At 37.9% G+C, this 22,088-nt stretch overlaps 1 protein-coding gene across 2 annotated transcripts; it reads right to left on the bottom strand.

The window, feature by feature from the left end:
* Positions 1-20,284: 20,284 nt before the first annotated feature.
* On the bottom strand, positions 20,285-22,088 carry LOC103695686 (glucan endo-1,3-beta-glucosidase 11). Of its 2 annotated transcripts, none has more exons than XM_026800616.2 (2): positions 20,767-22,088; positions 20,285-20,647 (listed from the first exon to the last, which is right to left on the bottom strand). In XM_026800616.2, the coding sequence occupies exons 1-2, from the start codon at positions 21,922-21,924 to the stop codon at positions 20,576-20,578; spliced, it is 1,230 nt and encodes a 409-aa protein (XP_026656417.2). In that variant the 5' UTR covers positions 21,925-22,088; the 3' UTR covers positions 20,285-20,575. The 2 variants fall into 2 exon arrangements, with proteins under 2 accessions (XP_026656417.2, XP_008775290.2); XM_008777068.4 differs by having other exon boundaries at positions 20,285-20,650; positions 20,767-22,045.

Below are 22,088 nucleotides of genomic sequence, written 5' to 3'. Positions count from 1 at the left end.
AAATCAAGAGAAAACTAGGGTTGATCCTAAGAAATCTCGCAATGGAGGGTTAGGAAGGGTTTTAGGGCTTGAAGGGAAAGAGTTTGAAATGAAAAGGATTCGAGTCATTCTGTCTTTTTGAATAGGTCGTCTCGACCTCGAGTCGACTCATGTGTTTACCGCGAGTCGGCTCGACCACGAATCAACTCGAATTAGTCCTCGAGTTGGCTCAAGCACAGTCTAAACAAGATTTTTTTAAAAAATCTTCTCCAAGTTAGATTTGATCTATGGGATCAACAACGCTCATAAGGAGAGTTCAATTTTGATCATTTGAGCATCGTTTTGAATTACATGAAGGACTTTTAGAGATGAAAGGAGTGCTTTATGAAATATTGAACTTATTCTTAAGCAAAGGGGTCACATATTCCTAATTCTCTTCTAAGCATACAAAATCTATCTTCACCTAGAGATTTTGTGAATATATCTACTAGTTGTCTCTCAGTGCTTATAAACTCAAGACTTATATTCGCATTTTGTACATGGTCTCTAATAAAATGGTATCTTATTTCGATATGTTTACTTCTTGAGTGTTGTACTAGATTTTTAGATAAGTTAATTGCACTTGTATTATCACATTTTATGAAAATTTTATTACGTTTGATTCCATAGTCTCTTAACTGCTGCTTGATCCACAATACTTGTGCACAGCAACTTCCAGCAGCAATGTATTCGGCTTCAGCTGTTGACAATGCCACTGAATTTTACTTTTTACTGTACCATGAGATTAAGTTAGCCCCTAAAAATTGGCATGTGCCACTAGTGCTCTTCCTATCTAACTTACATCCTGCAAAATCAGCATCTGAGTAAGTAATAAATTCAAGACTTGATTCCTTAGAATACCATAGGCCTATTTTGTATGTTCTTTTTAAATATTTTAGAATTCTTTTAACAGCATTAAGATGTGATTCCTTAGGTTCTGTTTGATATCTAGCACACATACACATGCTAAATAGTATATCAGGCCTACTTGCAGTAAGATAGAGCAATGATCCAATTATACCTCTATAGAATTTAGTGTCAATGCTCTTACCTTTTTCATCACGATCAAGCTTACTAGAGGTTGCCATTGGAGTCCCCAATGCATTGCTTTCCTTCATCCCATATTTCTTAAGTATTTTTCTTGTGTACTTAGCTTAGTTGATGAAGATCCCCTCCTTGGTTTGCTTGATATGAAGTCTGAAAAAGAAATTAAGTTCTCCCATCATGCTTATCTCGAACTCACCCGGCATCAACTTAGCAAATTCCTTGCAAAGCAATTCATCAGTAGCACTGAATATAATATCATCTATGTATATTTGAATTATTAGAAGATTTTTATCTTTCTTCTTTAAAAACAATGTTTTATCTACATTTTCTCTACTGAAATCATTATCTGGAAGAAATTTACTTAACTTATCATACCATACCCTGGGTGCTTGCTTTAATCCATATAATGCCTTTTGCAATTTAAATACATGGTTTGGAAATTCATAATTTTCAAATCTAGGAGGTTATTCTACATATACCTCCTCTGATATGTATCCATTTAAGAATGCACTTTTTACATCCATTTGATAAAGTTTAAAATCTATGTAACATGAGCAAAGATTTCATCAAAATCTATTCCTTCTTTCTGATTATAACCCTTAGCTACTAATCTGGCTTTGTTCCTTGTTACTACCCCATTTTCATCTAGTTTGTTTCTAAAGATCCATTTGGTTCCAATGACCTATTATTTTTAGGTCTTTCTGTTAATATCCATACATTATTTCTTTCAAATTGGTTTAGTTCTTCTTGCATTACACTAATCCAATTTTCATCATTTTCTGCTTCTTCAAATATTTTAGGCTCTAATTGTGATACAAAGGCAAGATAATTATTAATATTTCTTAAAGAAGATCGAGTTCTTATCCTTTGTGATGGATTACCTACTATTAAATCTTTAAGGTGTCCATGCACATACCTCCATTCTTTAGGTAGATCCAGAGGTTATGGTGGACTTTGATCATCTTTCTTTTCTTTCTCATCTTCCTTTGATGTACTTTTTTGTTCTTGAGTTGGTGTATCATGAATGGTTAACTTCTCAAGCTCGAACGTTTCTGTATCATCATCAAAAACACTTTCTTTCCTAGAGGACTCACTGTCAGATTCATCAAAAATAACATTAATTGATTCTTCAACAACCATAGAATTCTTGTTGAAGATTCTGTATGCCCTGCTAGAGGTAGAGTATCCTAGGAAAATATCCTCAACTGACTTGGCATCAAATTTGCTTAAATTCTTCTTGCCATTATTTAGAATAAAATATCGACAACCAAAAACTCAAAATTATTTGACAATTGGTTTCTTGTTTTTCCAAAGTTCGTAGGAAGTTTTCTTTGTAATTGGTCAGATTAAAACATGGTTCAAGATATGGCAAACAGTGTTTATAGCTTCAACCCAGAAGTACTTTGGAAGATTTGACTCACATAACATAGTGCTAGCCATTTCTACCATGGTCCTATTCTTCCTTTCAACAACCCCATTTTGTTGAGGCATTTTAGGAGCTGAAATTGGTGAGAAATACCATTTTCATCGCAAAATTCTTCAAAGTACTGATTTTCAAATTCAATTTCATGATCACTACGAATAGCAACTAAAGTAATATTCTTTTTAGTTAAAATATTTTTGTAAAACTTCAAAAAGGTTGAAAAGGCTTCATTTTTATCTGCAAGGAATGAAATCCATGTATATCTTGAAAAATCATCTATTATTACTAGTCCATACTTTTTGCCTCCTAAACTTTAGTTCTAATGTGTCCAAATAAATCCATGTGGATGAGTTGTAAAGGCCTAGTAGTTGAAACTATATTTTTTAATTTAAAAAATGACCTTATTTGTTTACCCAATTGACATGCACCACAAATTTTATTCTTTTTATAAGTTAATTTTGGCAAACCTTTCACTAACTCCTTTTTGACTAGTTTTAAAATTAATTCCATATTTGTATGACCTAGTCTTCGGTGCCATAACCAACTACTTTCAGATATCTTATCCTCACTGGCAATTAGACATAATCCATTTTTCTTGGCTAGATCATCAAGGTCTACAATGTAAATGTTTCCATGCCGATGTTCTAGGAGTACAATACTATTGTCTTTGGGACTAGTAATTATGCATGCTGAAGATTTGAAAAAAATTCAAAATCTTTATCACAAAATTGACTAATGCTAAGCAAATTATGTTTTAGGCCATAAACCAACAAAATATTATGTATAAACGCAGATGGAGTGATACGGATTTTACCCTTTCCAATAATATAACCTTTGTCGTTGTCACCAAAAGTTACCACTCTCCCATCTTTAGATTCCATAGCGATGAATTGATCCTTATCACCTGTCATATGTCTTGAACAACCATTATCTGGATACCAAAGTCGATTCCTCTCATTGGTTGTAAGACATACCTGCAAATAAAATCAAGTATCCATTTTAGGTACCCAAGCTATATTGGGTCCTTTAGGGTTAGTGGTTATGGTTTCTTTTGGAACCCAAATTTTCTTAAGTCTTTGTTTACCCTTTTCATTTAACTTGTTATAGTTAAATTTTCTGAAATTACACTCATAGGTTTTATGTCCTATTTTGTTACAACAACAACATATTATGTTATCATTTTTGTATTTGACAAATAAATTCTTTAGATATTTTTGTTTACTATTTGTTCTATATCCTAATCCTGTTTTATTATAAACGGCTCTTTGACTATCTAAGATTATATTTAATTTTGTTGAGCTAAGGGTGAATCTATCTACCAAGGATTTGTATTTTTCAACATTTCTCTTTAGTTCACTGTTTTTTTTAATTAACTTTTCAGCTTCATGAGTTAATATCTCACTTAAAGTTTCATGATTATTAGATAGTTTTAATTTTTCTTCCATAAGAATCTGATTTTCATTTATTACATTTTGTTTTTGTGAATTAGTTTCTTGTGTTCTTCCATAAGATCTAGAAAAGCATCATGCAGTTCATCAACCGTAAAATCACAATCAAGTTTAGCATCTACCTAATCATTATTTGCCATGAAACATATTTGAGTTGTATGTTACTGTTCTTCTTTTTCTGAGCTTGATCCCTCACTTTTACTCCATTCAGTCATGAGAGTTTTCTTCCTTAGTTTCTTTGTCATCCATTTTAATTATGAACAATCAATTTTGAAGTGCCCGGGCTTATTGCATTCGTAACAGATGGGCACATCCCTTTCATTTTCTTTGTCCTCACCTTTTTCTTTGTTGGAGCTGCCTTTAACGAAGGGCTTCCTTTTGTGAAATCTTTTCTTACTCCTCATGAACTTTCTAAATTTCTTAGCAAGTATTGCCATCCCTTCTTCATCGTATCCTTCTTCCTCATCGGAGTCATCTGACTCACTGTATTCTCTAGGGATTGTAGACTTTAATGCAATAGTTTTTCTTTTCTTAACCTCTTCTTTAATGTTCTCCTTCATAGTCAACTCATGAGTCATAAGTGACCCTAAAAGCTCTTCTAGTTGCAGCGTGTTGAGATCCTTTGCCTCCTGAATTGTTGTTTCCTTGGCCTCCCACATTTTTAGTAGAAACCTGAGAATTTTTCGCACTAATTCAGAATCAGTATATGATTTACCTAAGATTTTAAGTCCATTTATAATATTTGTGAATCTAGTGAACATCTCAATTATGGACTCAGTAAATTCCATTTTAAACAATTCATACTTATGAACTAACATTAATTTTTGACTCATTTACTTGATTTGTGCCCTCATGTGTGACTTCTAACCTATCCCAAATCTCTTTGGCTAAGGTACACATTGAGATCCTATTGAACTCATTTACATCTAAAGAACAGTAAAGGACATTTATGGCTTTAGCATTTAGCTGAGCCAACCTCTTATCGCTATCATTCCAATCCTTTTCAGGTTTAGAAATGATTGTGTCATCTATGCTAATAGTGGGTGTGTGTGGTCCTCTAGTTATGATACTCCACAAATCATAATCTAGAGCTTGAATGAATATCCTCATCCGAGCTTTCCAATATGTGTAATTTGTACCATTAAACAAGTAAGGTCTATTTGTTGATTGTTCATCACTCATAGAACTTCCTACTTGGGCTGCCATGATTTTTTTCTCTTTGATCGTTAGATCAACAACTAATACTACAGAACCTGACTCTGATACCACTTTGTTGCCCAATAGACAACCCAAGGAGGGGGGGTGAATTGGGTTATGAATAATAACTTTAGTTTCTTTTCGAAGTATCAAATGAGATTATGAAAGATTTCTTGATTTTAATCTAAGAGATAAGACTTAACTATAAAGAAAGCAATGGAAACAAGATGCTCAAGGAACCACAACACAAACACAATAACTTTTATAGTAGTTCGGAGCCAACCCCGCTCCTACGTCCACTCCCCAAATTCTTTTGGAAATTCCATAATAATCTTCCTGATTACAGTCAGTTATTTTACAAGCTCATAATATAACTTGTTATTTTCATGAGATTACAACGAACTTGGTCGGTTTTCACAGGATCACCGACTACAACCAAACTAATTGTTTTACCCGAAATTACAATCTAACCTAGTTGGTTTTCCTTAGTTCACCAACCACAACCTATATTGCTGGTTTTACACTGGTTCACCAACCAACCTTGTTCCCCTTAATTCAATCTTTTGATTGAATCAAGTATAATAACAGAACATAAAAGTTATATAGTTACAGCACAATAAAAAATAATATTAAGGAGAAGAAGCTTTCAAACAGATTTTATGTTGAAGTAGGATGTGGCTTCTTCTCTTTTGGATCCTCTCTTGAATATGTTGGTGGTTGAGGATCAGTTAATCAAGCCTTAAATGAGAGGAGTACTTCTGAATTTGATGTTGGAGCAATTACTCCTCTTTTTGCTTTGAGAAAGGCTTCAATCCTTTTTGGTGGATATGAACTTGAATGCTCTTCAGTGGATGCTTTGTTCTTGTCCCCTTTCTCGTTTTAAACACCTTTTAGAGCCTTCTTTTTTGAAAACTAGCCGTTACAAAAGGTGAAAGAGCCATTCTGACTCTACTGTGCAACCTGACAATGTGACCGTTGAGATTGGAGTCGACTCGCGCGACTTGGAGATGACTCGACTGTAGCTGGAGTCGAATCATGTTCTTCAGGTGACGACTCCCCCACTATATCTTTTAAAAGTACTTACCCGGCTATCCTCCAGGAGTCGGCTCGTGACATTCCGGAGTCGACTCCCCACAAGTGGGAGATGGCTCATATCTTTCAAGTGTCGGCTCGATCTTAGAGTGCCAGAAACTAATATTTCTGCCTTTCTTGTCGGAGTCGACTTGCGTCATCTGGTGTCGGCTCGCCAAAAGTTATAGGCGGCTCATGATCTTTAAGTGTCGACTCGATCTCAGTGTGCCAGAAACTAATCTTTCTGCTTTTTCTTATCGGAGTCGACTTGCGTCATCTAGTTTTCCTTGGTTCACTAACCACAACCTATATTGCTGGTTTTACACTGGTTCACCAACCAACCTTGTTCTCCTTAATTCAATCCCTTAATTGAATCAAGTATAATAACAGAACATAAAAGTTATATAGTTACAGCACAATAAAAAATAATATTAAGGAGAAGAAGCTTTCAAAGAGATTTTATGTTAAAGTAGGATGTGGCTTCTTCTCTTCTCGATCCTGTCTTGAATATACTAGTGGTTGAGGATCAGTTAATCGAGCCTTGAATGAGAGGAGTACTTCTGAATTTGATGTTGGGGCAATTACTCCTCTTTTTGCTTTGAGAAAGGCTTCAATCCTTTTTGGTGGATATGAACTTAAATGCTCTTCAATGGATGCTTTGTTCTTGTCTTCTTTCTCCTTTTAAATACTTTTTAGAGCCTTTTTTTTTGAAAACTAGCCGTTACAAAAGATGAAAGAGCCGTTCTGACTCAATTATGCAACCTGACAATGTGACCGTTGAGATTGGAGTCGACACGCGCGACTTGGAGACGACTCGACTGTAGCTGGAGTTGATTCATGTTCTTCAGGTGACAACTCTCCCACTTTATCTTTTAAAAGTACTTATCCGGCTATTCTCCAGGAGTCGGCTCATGACATTCTGGAGTCGACTCCCCACAAGCGAAAGACGGCTCACATCTTTCAAGTGTCGGCTCGATCTTAGAGTGCTAGGAACTAATCTTTCTGCCTTTTCTTGTCGGAGTTGACTCGCGTCATCTGGTGTCGGCTCGCTAAAAGTTGGAGGCGACTCATGATCTTTAAGTATTGACTCGATCTCAGTGTGTCATGAACTAATCTTTCTGCCTTTTTTTATCGGAGTCGACTCGCGTCATCTGGAGTCGGCTCGCCAAAAGTTGGAGGCGGCTCGCGATCTTTATGAGTCGACTCGATCTCAGTCTCGTAGAAAAAACACTCTTCTATTTTTTTCTCGAAGTCGACTCGATAACGATTGGAGTCGACTCGATATCAGTTAGGTTGAGAAATAGATCTTCTATCTTTTTGTTGAAGTCGACTCAGTATTAGTCGGAGTCGACTCGGTATCAGTTGGGTTGAAATGAGTCCTCGGTGTTTTCTCTGGGGTCGACTCAATCTCAGATGGAGTCGACTCGCACTCTGAACTCGATAATTTTGCTTTTAGCCAGTCTATCAGGAGTCGACTCGCCCACCTGGGTGTCGACTCGAGGTCGTGCTGGATACAATCTTTTGTGACAGAGTCGACTCGCAAAATCTTGGAGTCGAATCAAGTTCAGGGTAAGATAAAAATGGTTCCAAACATTATAATAATTGATCTTTTTAATCCTGAACCACTTTCTAAGTCATCCTAATGTATATAGCAGCATATTTTATGAAACACTCACTTGAATTCATTAGTATAATATGAAATATACTCAAGTATTTTGGGATCATCAAAATCAAATGAGAGAACAACAATCACTCAACACACTTGTTGCCCAAATGTGACAACCCAAGAGGGGGCGGATGAATTGGGTTTTTCAAATTTTAACTCTTAATAGTGCAGCGGAATGAAATTAATTTAAGTACTTTGCAGAAATATAAAACTCAAAAATAAAGATAATGGTCACACACACAAAGACACAAAGTTTTATAGTGGTTCGGTGCACTTCAAAGCACATGTTAGAAGTATGCCCTAGAAGCCAATGTGGCTGACGCATATTTATAATTTAGGGTATAAATTTGTAATTTGACACTTATTAATAAACAAGATTGGACAATTTATTTTTCATTCATGTTTGTATGTGTCCATGAATCGTCCAAGAAATTAATAGATGATGACACATAATTTCAAGAAGTTGAGAATTTGAGGCATGTGTCATTAGGAATTCATTTCTAAATGCTCCTGATCGATGGATCCATCACGAGGGACGGTGATCGATCTGCTGAGATAAGTGCACAGACACTTAGTCAGATGGACGAGTCTCGAGTCCACGGTGTAGAGACACTGGAGTGATTATGCAAGTACTTGTTAGAGAACAAGGTACTGAGCGTGACCAAAGATAGTAGTCATATGGATGTCTATCCACTCGTCAGTGACTACTTGTGCTGCAGTTGTATGACTGGTCCTTTGACCTGCGATGCCTCAGCTATTCACTGTGAGGTTGCTGTAGTTTGACGAGCATGTGAACTTAGGCCCTAGTCATTCGGGTCCTTGTAGTGGAAATTGGCTGCAGTAGGTTCATTTTGGAATAGGGTTGCATCTAGATGAGATCTATCGACTTTGATAGATTAGAAGTGATCCTATGTAATTTATGAGACTGAGTTCGATAAATTCCTGGCCAGATTTTTTGAAAAAAGAGTTTTCCATATCTTGAACTGGAAGTTGTATAAATTTGACATATGATAGACGATGGAATTTGACGGGATATATATAACCTCCGTCACGTCGGGATCCATGATAAAGGGACTGTATCATACGCTAACTGCACCAAGAGGTTCAGATATTTCATTCTGCTGAGTTGCCACCACATACTGCTAGGTGTCACTAGTAGATTGTGAGACTCGAAGGCATTCACTTGGTGATCAGTGAACCCTAAGAGTAGAACTGAAATCGTTTCAATCCACTGAAAAGAGTTTCAGTGATATGAAGATGGAGATCTCAATATTTTTCACTACCAGTCAGAATAGAACCTACGGGATCACACACATAGAGGATTTAATTAGTCAGACTATCATAATTGTGATTTGGAATCATAATAGAAATCAATCATCAATATGATTGGTGATTGAATTAACCCACTAAGTGTTAGTGAGTTAATGAAAAAAGAATTAAGTGGAATTGATTGCAATTGGATTGCAATTGGGCTGATTTAATGAGCCAAATCAAATTGGGTTCGATCCAAATTGATTTGGGTTCATGATTGGATCAATTTGATTAAACCAAAGTTTGTGCGGATTTTAAAGACCATATGTCGTCGTAGGATGAATATGACTTAAGTTATGTTTACACTATGCAGACTTTAAAGTCCACATGGCGTCGTAGGATGCATGCTCCCAAATCAATTAATTCTCCTAATGAGATTAGGAATCCTAATGTGATTAGAAAATTAATCAACTGATTAAATAGACACATGTCATGCATCTATGAGCACAAGGATTGGACACTTGGCATTAATCCAAGGGTGGGTTATAGTCCCATACTCCTAATAAGATTAGGAGGAGCCCTAAACCCAATCTATAAAAGGGTAGCAAGGAAGAAGTTATGAATGAATTCTCTCCTCTTCCTCTCCACGCCTCCTCTTCTTTCTTTCTCCTTCTCCACGGCAGCAAGGGGTCTTCATCCTCCTCTTCTTCCACGGTAGCAAGGCAAAGAAGATCCACGTGCAAGGTTCCTCCTTCCTCTTCCTCCATCGCGTGCAAGGTTGAAGAAGAAAGGGTTCTTCTTTAAGGAGGTATGTTGCAGATTTTTATCTTCTAATCTATATGATAGTCATGAGAGGTCTTTGCAAGGAGCTAGCACTCCGGTAAGATCCTATCTCAGATGATTAGATCCTCGTGTGGATACCTGTAGAGGCCGAACAATTGTGTGGCTCAAACAAGAGCCTAGATAGATCATCAAGCTGCGGTATTTTTCACCTGCAGAATTTTTGAAGATGAGATCTTCAAATTAATTTCTTCTGATTTTAGTTTCAGTTTTATGAATCTTAATCAACCTTCCTCAGATCCTAATCTCCCCTCCCTAATGAATTCAAAGATCTTCTGGATTTGGATCCAGAAAATTTTTTGAATTCTACGATCCGAGGCGCGTTCATGCGATGAATGACGTTCCGTTGAATTCCGCTGCGAACGTCGCATCGAACGGGGAGTAACTCAGCAGCACCTACGTCCACTCCCCAAGATTTTTCTTGAGAATTCACTATAATCTGTCTGATTACAACCGGATTGTTTTTCCGGACTCAAAATCCAAATCTTACAATTAGTTTTACGGGATCACCAATTAAACATATCCGTTGGTTTTGCAGGCTCACCAACAAACCTAACCGTTAGTTTTACGGGCTCACCAACAAACCTTTATCCCCAAGTTTCAATACTTGAAACTTGTTACAAACAAATGTAAAGAAATTGATATGTATACAAAATAACTATTGCTCAATTTGAAATAAAAGCAAACTTAGTAAGTTGAGCAATGGTTGATTGCGCTTTAGATTTTTGCCGATGAGAAAATGGCGTCGTGTAGAGCTGGTGCTTTGACTATTGATGGATCTCTCTTTGAATGCTTTTCTAATTTGCTCAGCTCCTTGCTCTAATTCAGTTGCTCACAGAAAAATAAGCTTTCTTTTTGGCTCAAGCTTTTGATTGCTTTCTTTGAATACTCTTTTTCTCACTTCTTTTTTTTTTCCTTCTCATGATCCCAGTTGAATCCTTTGTTTCTTATAGTCTCTGAGAAGGAGGGAGTACATTACTAGCCGTTAGACACAAAAATATAGTTATTACTAACATTTTCCCTCCGTACTGTTCTTCTGAAAATATAGCCATTAGAGCTGCCAGTCGATTTGGAGTCGATTCGTGTAAACTTGGAGTCGGCTCGGCTGGACCTGGAGTCGCGTGAACTTCTGAGGTGTCGACACGAGTTCGGATCCTCAAAAATTGATCTTCTATCATTTATCGATGGAGTCGGCTCGAGATTTGCTAGAGTCGACTCGACTAACTGTTCTTCTGAGCTTGCTTTTTGTTCTTCCCTTTGAGTGAGTCGGCTCGAAGATTCTTGGAGTCGACTTGGACACTGTTCATCCAAAAATCGGATTTCTATCTTTTTCTTAGGGAGTCGACTCGATATTTCCTAGAGTCGACTCGGCCACTGTTCATCCGAAATTCGGATTTCTATCTTTTTCTCAGGAAGTCGACTCAATGTTTTCTGGAGTCGACTCGGCCATTGTTCATCCGAAATTCCGATTTCTATTTTTTTTTCTCAGGGAGTCGACTCGATGTTTTCTGGAGTCGACTCGACCACAATTCATCCGAAATTCGGGTTTCTATCTTTTTCTCAAGGAGTCGACTCGATATTTTCTGGAGTCGACTCGATATTTTCTGAAGTCGACTCGGCCACTGTTCATCCGAAATTCGGATTTCTGTCTTTTCTGAGAGTGTCTCAGAGAGTCGACTCGAGCTTCCAATGAGTCGACTCAACCACTATTTCTGACTTTTGTTCTTTAGCCCATTTTGAAGGGAGACGTCTCTTGATTCTTTGGAGTCAACTCGCACTTTGCTGGAGTCGACTCGAGCTCTACATGAGTTGGCTCCTGAGCGTGCCAGAAGTGTGTCACTTGTCCTATTTGTGCCAGAGTCGACTCAAACCCTACTTGAGTCGACTCAAGGACTGTTCCTTGGCCATTAACTGATCCAAAGTGTTTTCATTTTAATCCTTACTAATTTATCTTGAATCATTTCGATATTTTTCTAAAACACTAAACATAAAATCATTAGTAAAATAATATATTCTCAATGGCTTTGTAAACATCAAAGTCTCAAAAGGATCAGCATATACATATTTATATTGGTGACCAAGTACAGAAATTCTTACGTCAATTGCAATCCAACCCAACTACAATGCTACCAATCCACACCTAACATATTCAGTCAATTTAATATCAATATAAAACCAACTTATCCCTTATCAATCACTCGCCATATTAATGAATCAATTAATCAATAATTACCTAAATTTAGACTTATAAAGTTTGAATTACCCATATTCCCTATCCATCTTTAATTGAAAATTAAAATAAATAAAGGGTTAAGGCCTTACTTCAATTTAGAACTAAGTGTAGAATTTCGTTGGGCTTCTTTCTATTCGGATGATTGCACCTCCATCTAAAATAAGGGCTAACTATAAAAATAGATTCGCATAGAAGAAAGTAGGATGCCAGCTAAATAATAGCGCCCAATTGTTCGAATCAATTGCATACGTAACTCAATCCATCTAATCAAGAAACATATATCCAATTAAGAAAAGAATAATAGATCAGGGGTTATCAATTATGGGCCCAATAGTAACTGACAATAGTCGAGATGAAAGAAGGATAGGGTGGACTAGGTAGCAGTGTCTGACGATCCGAGTCGATCTGCTCAAGCCAATCAAACTAGTCAACTCATGAAACAAGAATCGGATCAATAATATAGGTAACACAATAGAGATTAGTGATGATAAAATTCAGTGGTGCCTAATCGCCCAAATCAGTCAAAACAATGTTTTCCAAATAATCAAATCAAGGAATAGGTATCAAATACGACAAGGGTAGCATGCTAGGTTGCTGATGGTGGGGGTCCATGGAGGGCTAGCAAATACTAAAGTGAAGGCTAGCACGATGGGCGACCACAGCAACACTAGTCCGGGACTCTCTACTGGGGTTAACCTAGGCCACAGAAAACATCTGGGACCCCCTTTTAGGTCCATTAAACCATGCAAAGAGAGAAAAAAAGAGAAAAAAATAAAGAGAGAGATAAAAGAGAAAAAGAGAGAGGAGAGAGAGAGAAAGAAAAGAGGGTTCTCTTCTTCTTCCCCAAAATAGGAGAGAGCCTGTCTCTCCCTTTCCTCTTCGGATCAGAGGGGTGGCAACCCAAGGTGGACGGCTCCAGTGGCGATGACCCAGTGCAATCCCTCCACCAAAGCATCATCAGCGACGGTGGTCGGCCGGCGCAAAGAAGAAGAAGGGAAGAAGATCAATCCACACCAATCACCATCAAACTCATCAATTAGACCCTTTATCGTGGTTGTCTCCCCAATCTACAGCCACATGATCATAGGGGTCCCCAGGGGCAGCACAACTCAACCAAATCTGGCGGCTGATGGCAACGGGACTCTAAAAAAATGGGGTTGAAATAAGGTACCCTATTTTGAAAGGTATTCCAATGATTTGTTGGCCCAAACCCAACCAAAGATGGCAACAAAACAAGAAAAATGAGAGAAAGACTGACGACAATTACCTCGGTCCGGCGAGGCGATCCAACAGCTCTTTCCAGCAAAAAATCAAGGAAAGAACTCGGTGAAAGGTTGTGAATTCAATGATGATTCCTCATGTGGTAGAGTTTAATGGAGGGGGAGGAGGATCTTTAATAAAGGAATCCTAGAGTTCTGGATAAGCTTGGATTGCCCTAGGAGTCTTTGATTCCGTCGGAATCGAGAGAGGAAGAAGACTCCAACCGGAGTCTCTTCTCTGCCTACCTCGTGCCACAGAGCATGATTGGCCATGGGCCTGGGTATCTTTAGACTAGCCCATAAGCCCAATGATCTAGGCTGCTACACTTGATCACTTTCTCTTGGTTACCGATGTCAATGGAGGCTAATAACCTGCTACTATGATGTGAAATTGAACCAAAATATAAGGTATAAATATAAAAAAAAATATTCCAATAAATCATTAGGTTTGGTTTGGACTCCAAAATTAGACCAAAAAGTCTTATCAGATCGAGTTTATTTTTAGGTAGATCCATGCTGAAAACCTGGAATATAACCCAATTATATGCATATATACAAATGTATGCATATAAATACTTGCACACATAAATATATTAATACATACCTATGTCTATGTCTATGTATGTATTTATCAATTTTTATTTATAAAAGAAAAGGTCAAAAAGAGGAGTTAAATTGTAACATATTTTAATCCATCAAATCCCTATCCTATCATTTGTGGTAGTCCTTTTACAAACAATTATTGTGGTTTAATATTTATACTGAGCTTGATTATTATATAATCTTTTTTATGCTTCATGTCCTATCTTTACATGGATACTTAAATAACAAAAGGAGTAGTTGAATAGAAACCCTCTTTTATATATAATTTTGAGTAAATTATAAAAATCTTTCTGAGATTAGGATTAAATTACACTTACACCCAATAGTATGAAAATCCTACTACAAATATTTAGGTTTTTACTAATAAAAAATATAGTCATAAAATCTTTTACTTTCTTCATTAAAAGATTTTAGTAACTAAAAATATTCATCGCTAGGTGGTCACTAAAGGCCGCATGGCTAAAACTTTTAGTAACGAAAATATAAAATCGACAAAAGAACTATTATATATAGTGATGAAATGCAAATGGTTGTTCAAGACAAATATTAATGATGATTTTGTTTGTGCAAAAGACTAAAAAATTATCATTAAAGAGCCTAAAAATGATGACTTGATAAGGAATTAATGACCAAAAATGAGTTTTAATGAGATTTTATGCCGTCGTTAAAATTAATGAGCTCGCCAGGCTAAGGGTTCAAATTCATTCAAATCTAGTCACAAGCACCACAATTGGTTTGTAGTTAGTCTCCATGAACCTATGTTGCAGTGTCCCCTAGTCCATATAGGTCATGAGCTAAGTCCACTCTGATACCATTATATCATACTCCCGACCCAAGTTCATAACCGAAAGTTCTGTCAATCACCACATACTCATAGAAAACCCTCCTTACAAGTATGCAAGGCATCGCAATATAATATCATAAATATGCGGCGAAATAATTTAACTAATAATTGACAAACTTTATTTCAATAACTAGCTCAATATTTAAAAGTCTCACGATTCTAACAATATTTTAGAATAGTACATTAATTTAAATAAACTCAAATATAAGATAATTTGTGCTTACTAGTCACTCTTCTATATTAAAAATTCCGATCGGGCTAATTCTCTGAATCTGTCAAATAATAAAAAATTGTATAATGAGCTAGACACCCCAATAAGCAATGGTCACTTTACCTAAACAAATTAAGCAATAAAATAGATAATAATTTATAAAAAATAAGCATATATGGAGTACTAATATGTGAATCAAATATTTCTTAAAATATTAAATTTTGTTCATGAATTCAAAATTTTTCAAATATCAATTTTATCCTATCAATTCTGAGTTATGACCATATCATCCTATGGTCGAGTCATAACACTTACTAATCTTCTTACGGTGAGCTATGCATCATCTTGCAGCAAAAATCCTTCAAAACCATTGGCCTGCTGGTAGTATGTCGCTAATCATTTTGGACACAACCTTCAAGACAAATCATATGCTAACATATTAACCCCCATTAGAGGGGCCTTCAATATAGCCAGGTCGAAATTCAAATAGTTGTAGGTTTCATATTTCAGTTCTAAAATCATGCAGTGTCAAAATCAATCAATCATATCCATAATAAGATCATATATCGTCATAATATTCCAAAATATTTTTTGTAATAATATACTATCTATCAAATTCATGTATCATGAATAATACCAATTAAAAGACATTTTAATAATTATTAATAAATTTAGAAAAAGTGAAATTTACTTATCTTGCGAACGCAATTCAGCTAATAGATCCAATTAATTCCAAAAATTCTTCACAGAGCCTAATATCCAAAAATTATACTTTTTATTAAAATTTTATCATAATTATAAAAACTTTAAATTCCAACATCCATGCAAGACTAACCAAGCAAGAGTGCCTGACATTCTAGTCGGTTTGATCAAAATAAAATTTATCGAATCATGCTCGAACTAGGGCATGGATAGTTCAACAAATATTGGAGCGATCAAATCTAACAATGTTTGACAGAGGGTAGGGTGGGGGCTGACACGCCATCCGACGATCTTGGATTAGGACCCCTTATTAGGGTCAATTCAAAATTACTGTGAAGAGTCCCTATTGGATCCAACTACCCTAAAGAGAGTAGAGAGAGAAAGTCTAGATAGAGAGAGAAATAAGAGAGAGAAAGAAAGGGATAGGCGTTCTCTCCTCTTCTTCTTCTTCTTCTTCTTTCTTTCTTTCTTCTCTTTGGTAAATAGGGGAAGGAAGAGGGTGGACCAGTGGCTTACCATGGTGGTCCGATGAGGTGGCAGCCAGAGATAGTGGCCAGCAGCGAAGAGTGACCAGCGGCGATAGCCAGCCGGCAAAATTCAACCCAAAAATAGGCCCCGAGGACAGTAATTGTTGGCTCGATTGTCCTTGGATCCTAGCTCGCTTGCCGACATCTAGGGGTCTCGCTTCGACCAGGGCAGAGCAGGGAAGGGCTGGGGCTCTCGACAACAAACACTGGTGGTGGCGGTGGTCGAAAAATAGGAAAGAAGGACCGATAAAAATAGAGGATGTGAAACATAAGATTTTTCGGTCAATTTTTGGTGGGTTTCTTGGCCGGCAAGCGGTCCTATCACAATAAGAAGAAAAGTCGAAGGTAGATCCGAGCTTTACCTTACTCTGGCGAGCTCTCCGACCTTGAGTTCCAATGAGCACGATGAATCCAAGCCATGGACTCGATGGGAGAAAAGAGGTGATGGTGATCGGCGATCGTCGGTGGTGCTTGAAGAAGAGTTGGGAGGGCTTTATATAGCAGTGGAGGCTAGGCTTATCCTAGCCTCCGACGAAGTTTGTGGTGGAGGAGGACGTTTCCTCCTCCACGGATTTCTACTAGGGCTCTATCCTTTTTTGACTGAAACAGGCCTTCGGGCCACTGTTTGGGCACCTGGCTGGGCCAACAGACCGGCCTAATAAGGCCAGGACTCACAAGTAATTTGACCAATATTGATTTTGACACCAAAATTATGACAATATAATATATCATCACTGAAAATATAGACTTTTATTAACCACTCTACAAGTTTGTCACTAAAAGCATATATCCATAATGACTATTTTAAAATATCATCACTAAAGATATAGTTTTAGCGATAAATCATAAAATCATCATTAGTGAGTTGACCAAAATTGATTGTGGTGCCAAAATTATTTTTCTACCTTAAAAAAGTTCTATTTAATAATATTTTTTTGTGATAAAATAAAAATAGTCACAAGAGATATATATTTTGTGATAGTATTTCTTTTTGTCATTAAAGATATAGTACAAAATGATTTGTTGTGACCACTCTTATTTTTGTCACTAAATATAGAGCTTTTTGTAACCAGAATTTTATTTCGTCGCTAAAAATTCATCATTAAAATTTTCAATTCTTATACGCTTATCCTCTTGATGTTTATTTTTATCCAATACTTTAACCCACAACTTAATAAAACGTTGGTCAAACCGATAAATTTAAATAGGAACCAAATGTCATATCTGAAAAATTTTAAAAATGATCAAATAATTTTATGTGACATACCCTAGAATATAAGAAAATGTATGTATCCTTCTTAGCTTCTCCTCACTCAAGAGCAATTTTGACTTTTGACATGAGGTAAATGGATTCACTAACGCCATTATTTAATTAGGTTTAAATGTATATTTTACACATTACTCGGTGTCAGTATAATAAACGTAAATCTCATACGATAATTTACTCTATAATTTTTATATTTTTATATGATTTCTTTAGTGTTCACAATTTTTGAGGTACTATCTTGGATATATTGAATAATTAGAAATATAATTTAAATATATATTTAAATAACTTATTGAATAACCTGATTCCTACTTGAAACCCAGCTTAATACCCGACCTTTGTTAGGCCCAATATCGGACATAGATATAGAATTTTAATTGGGTTTGGATTTGGATTTGAATCTGGCAAAAATATTTTGCATTTGGTAGTCTTTCTACAATATATTTGTTATGGTATAATATTTATATTAAACTTGATTATTGTATAATCTTTTTTGTGCTTCATGTCTTTTCTTTGAATGAAAACCTAGCGCGAAAGTAACTGTTGAATAGATACCCTCTTTTAGATATAATTTTTTATATTTTTATATCAATTTTCTTGTTCATAGTTCATGAGGTAGCATTTTGGATGTATTGAATAATAAAAATATAATAAAAATGTAGTTAACTAGCTTATTAAATATCTAATTTCTACCCGAATCCAACTCAGTACTCAATCTGTTTTAGGTCCAATATCGAGCATGGGTATAGAGTTTTAATTGGGTTTGAGTTGGGATTTGTATCTAATAAATTTATTTTGGGTTTAGGTTTGAATATGTTCAAACTCAATCCGAACATGACCTGCTAACCCCCCACTATTGATTAGTTTTGAGCAAGATTTCAACAATATTTTGAGTAATCGTGTAATAAAAAATTCACAACATCAACGTCCTATACAAGCAAACCCTTTGTTATTTTAAATTGGAATTTCCTTGCTGTAATAAAATAACAATCATTACCTGTCCACTTTAGATTAGGTTTCTTTTGAAATTAGCAACAGGTTAATATAACAATGTTATCTATTGTAATGACCATCCCTCAAAATCATTATTGGCCGTTATAAAATTATAATACATCTTATTTGCTATCTTATTCAGCTTTGAACTTTTTGCTATTAAAATGATAGATGTCATTATGGTGATCATACTCCATAGTTTTTAATAGCCCTAGGGTTTTTTATTTTCCTGGGCCACTTAGACCGATGTTTATGAATACAGATAATGGCGATCTTTATACTGTTGTTTCTTCTTTAATTGATAACATCATCTGGAGCAATGCATTCTTTACAAAAGATTTCGGTACTGATATCAAACAGCTAGTGAGTGAGAATTTTTGCCCTTTCTCTTACTTAAGCTTGTGATAGGTGAGATTGAATGGGATCTTCTAACAAATATTCAGTCCTGTGACACTGAAAGAAGAGATGCTTGGCACCTTCTAACAATAAGGCCACACAGAGCACAGGAAGGATCTAGTGTTAAAAACAAGATATTGATGGAGTACCACAGCTCTATGAATTTGCAACATGCCTCTCTTCTAGACATAGGATCTACCTCCCCCTAGTTTTATTAAGCTTAATATTGCTGGCTCCTTTATCTCTCTACCAATAGGTTAGCCAAGAGATAGATGTTGAAATTGTTGTGCTAACATGATTCTTAATCATCGACATTATTATTATGTACATGTATGCATATATGTAGATATTTTGTAGAAGAATCTGTAGTATACTAGAGTAGTCTAGAAGGAAAAATGAAAAAGTCTCATGGGAGGATGAAGAGTTGTATCGAAAAACGAACAGGCGCAAGAATTTGCTGCATTTATATCCGTCGGGTATAAGCCACCGTTATACTAAAAAAAAAAAAAAAAAAAGAAGAAGTAGGTGCAAGAATTTCTAAGGAAAATATCTTGAAATTAGGATATTGATGAAAATCTCTGGAAAGCTCTTCATTAATATGTCCAGAAAAGGTTTAGAACTTTCTCTAAGATATATATATATATATATATATATATATATATATATATATACCAAGTAAGCAAGTGGTAAGTAAGCTACTAACTATAATAATATCTTCAAATGAACGCTTTGCTTTCTTAAATACCCATAAACTCCATGGGAGATTGTGCACGACCATGTTACCACCGCCAGACTTTTGTCAACTCGCTAAGTTCCCAATCACGAGGCTCATGGATGCTTGTAAATGTTTACTAGGTGTCCGTCAATTATGTCCTCTAAGAAGCAAATCAGGCTCCTAACTCACTTAACTCGCTCGCTGGCAGGGGACATCGGTCGGCGATTTTATTATGGTTTGGGAGGGACTTAGTTTTCTTCTAGATCATGGCACCTCATACACTATGATCACTAGCAGTGTAGTACCTAGAGAGAAAAGGATCGTATCTTTGGTGTGAAAGAAGAATTTATTTTTCTTCATACGAATTCACTGTTGGACCGCGCAATGGCCAAAAAATTAAAATACTATAAAATCGGCACAGAATGTGACTCGACAGTCAACATTGTAGAAAAAGATCAATTATTTATTTACGCCAAAGATACAACCCGAATCAAAAAAATTTGTAAACTGTAGCACTTGTTTTAAACTCCATGAATGCAATTAAAATAGAGAGAGTGTGTGAGTTGGTTTTTCCATGTCACATAAAATGTTATTAGGCTCTTTTACCAAAACAATTCAGTAATGATCATAAATTGTAGCTAATCAAAGAAAGAAACACAGCTTTAGTGTGAAAAATAGCAGCGTGGATTTAAAACCTAACAGATTTTTAATTACATAAACTTGCTCTCCCTATTCATGGCTCCTACATATTAATCACTGAATCAATACCTATAAAATTACAAACAAAAAAATCCTCAATCTTTACTCTACCAATCCATCAAACGACCATAAATATCGGAAAAATCCAGCCACCAAGCGCCCAACTCACGCAAACCGGAGAACCAGACCCAGCATACTCGCCAATACCACCACCGACACCCTTTCAGACCCCACCATCTTCTGCGATAGAAGTTAATGCAAAAAAGTTCAAAAGTATTTGTAAATAAGTTTTTAATATAGAATAATATTATTCCAGGAAATAAAGGAAAGGGAAAGCGGCGGGAGAAATAATTTACCGTGGCTGACGAGATGGTGGAGTAATAACCGGTGGACGAAGCCCCCGGCGAGTGCGGCCCGGCGCCGCCGCTACTGGCGGTGGGGGCGGTAGAATTGCCGGCCGGGGCCTCCGCGACTCCAAGATGGTAGGCAGGGGAGCCGTCGGGCTTGAAGAGGCCGTAGTGGCGCTCGGAGGCGGGACCGGGCTTGAGGTTCTCGTTGAAGAGGGCGAAGACGTAGACGTGTAGCGGCGCCCCGGGGGCCATCGGGGTCCCCTTCCCCTCCGCCACCATCCGCATCAGGTTCCCGTTGTACCTCCTGGCGTTCTCCGCCGTGGCCCCGACCTCGTCCTCGTCCCCCGCCGACGGCCATCCCGTCTCCGACACCCTCACGTCGACCCCCTTCCCCCCGCCCGCTGCTGCGATCGCCGCCCGGACGGCGTCCACCTGGGCGTGCAGCATGTTGTCGTAGCGGAGGCCAGATCCGGGGTCCACCACGCCCTGGTTGGGCTGGAAGAGGACGTAATCGAGGGTCACCCGCTTGGGGTCGGCCTTGTATGCGAAGTAGGGGTACGCGTTGATGAGGAACGGGGATCCTGTCTTGGATAAGAAGGAGAGGAGGGGGGTGACGTAGGGGAGGAGATCGCGGCGGAAGGCGCCGGCGGAGGGGGGGAAGGAGGTGGAGAGGACGGCGAGGGAGTGCGCAGTGGTGACGGCGACCTGGCGGTCGAGGCCGAGGGTGGCGAGGGCGGAGTGGACGGACTGCATCGCCGGGAGGAGGGACTGGGTGAGGGCGGAGTCATTGCCGGAGAGGACCTCGTTGCCGACGGTGACGGCGGCGATGCGGGTACGGGGGAGGTGGGGATAGAGGTTGGCCTTGACCCAGGCGAGGGCGGTGGCGGGGTCGCGGACCTTGGGGACGAGGCGGTCGGGGAGGCCCACCACGAACTCGACGCCGGTGTCGGCGAACGCGCGGAGGACGCGAGGATCGGTGTCGTAGAGCTTCACCCGGCCCACGCCGAGGGGCCGGAGGAGGCGAATCACCGCCTCCGGCGACGGGAGGTTGTCGGCGACCTGGCCGTAGTTTATGCCAATCGCCGCTGACGAGGAATTGGAGGCGGAGGACGGAGAGATCGCCAGGAGGAATAGGATGAAGGGGATCAGGGAATGGACGGCCATTATTGAATCTCACGCGCTAGCACGGACGGGGAGGGAGAGAAGGTGAGTATGGTGTAGTGCGCGAGCGAGCAAGGCTGAGGGGGAGCAGTGGGACTGGGAGGACTATAATAGCCGGTATTTTTGGGCGGTGACGCCGTCAGATCTAACGAAGGAAAAAGAGGAGA

The sequence above is a fragment of the Phoenix dactylifera genome, unplaced genomic scaffold (assembly GCF_009389715.1).
Source record: "Phoenix dactylifera cultivar Barhee BC4 unplaced genomic scaffold, palm_55x_up_171113_PBpolish2nd_filt_p 000667F, whole genome shotgun sequence".
Lineage (NCBI taxonomy): Eukaryota > Viridiplantae > Streptophyta > Magnoliopsida > Arecales > Arecaceae > Phoenix > Phoenix dactylifera.
The sequence above is the reverse complement of the archived record's forward strand: the minus strand, read 5'-3'. Positions and strand labels throughout refer to the sequence as shown.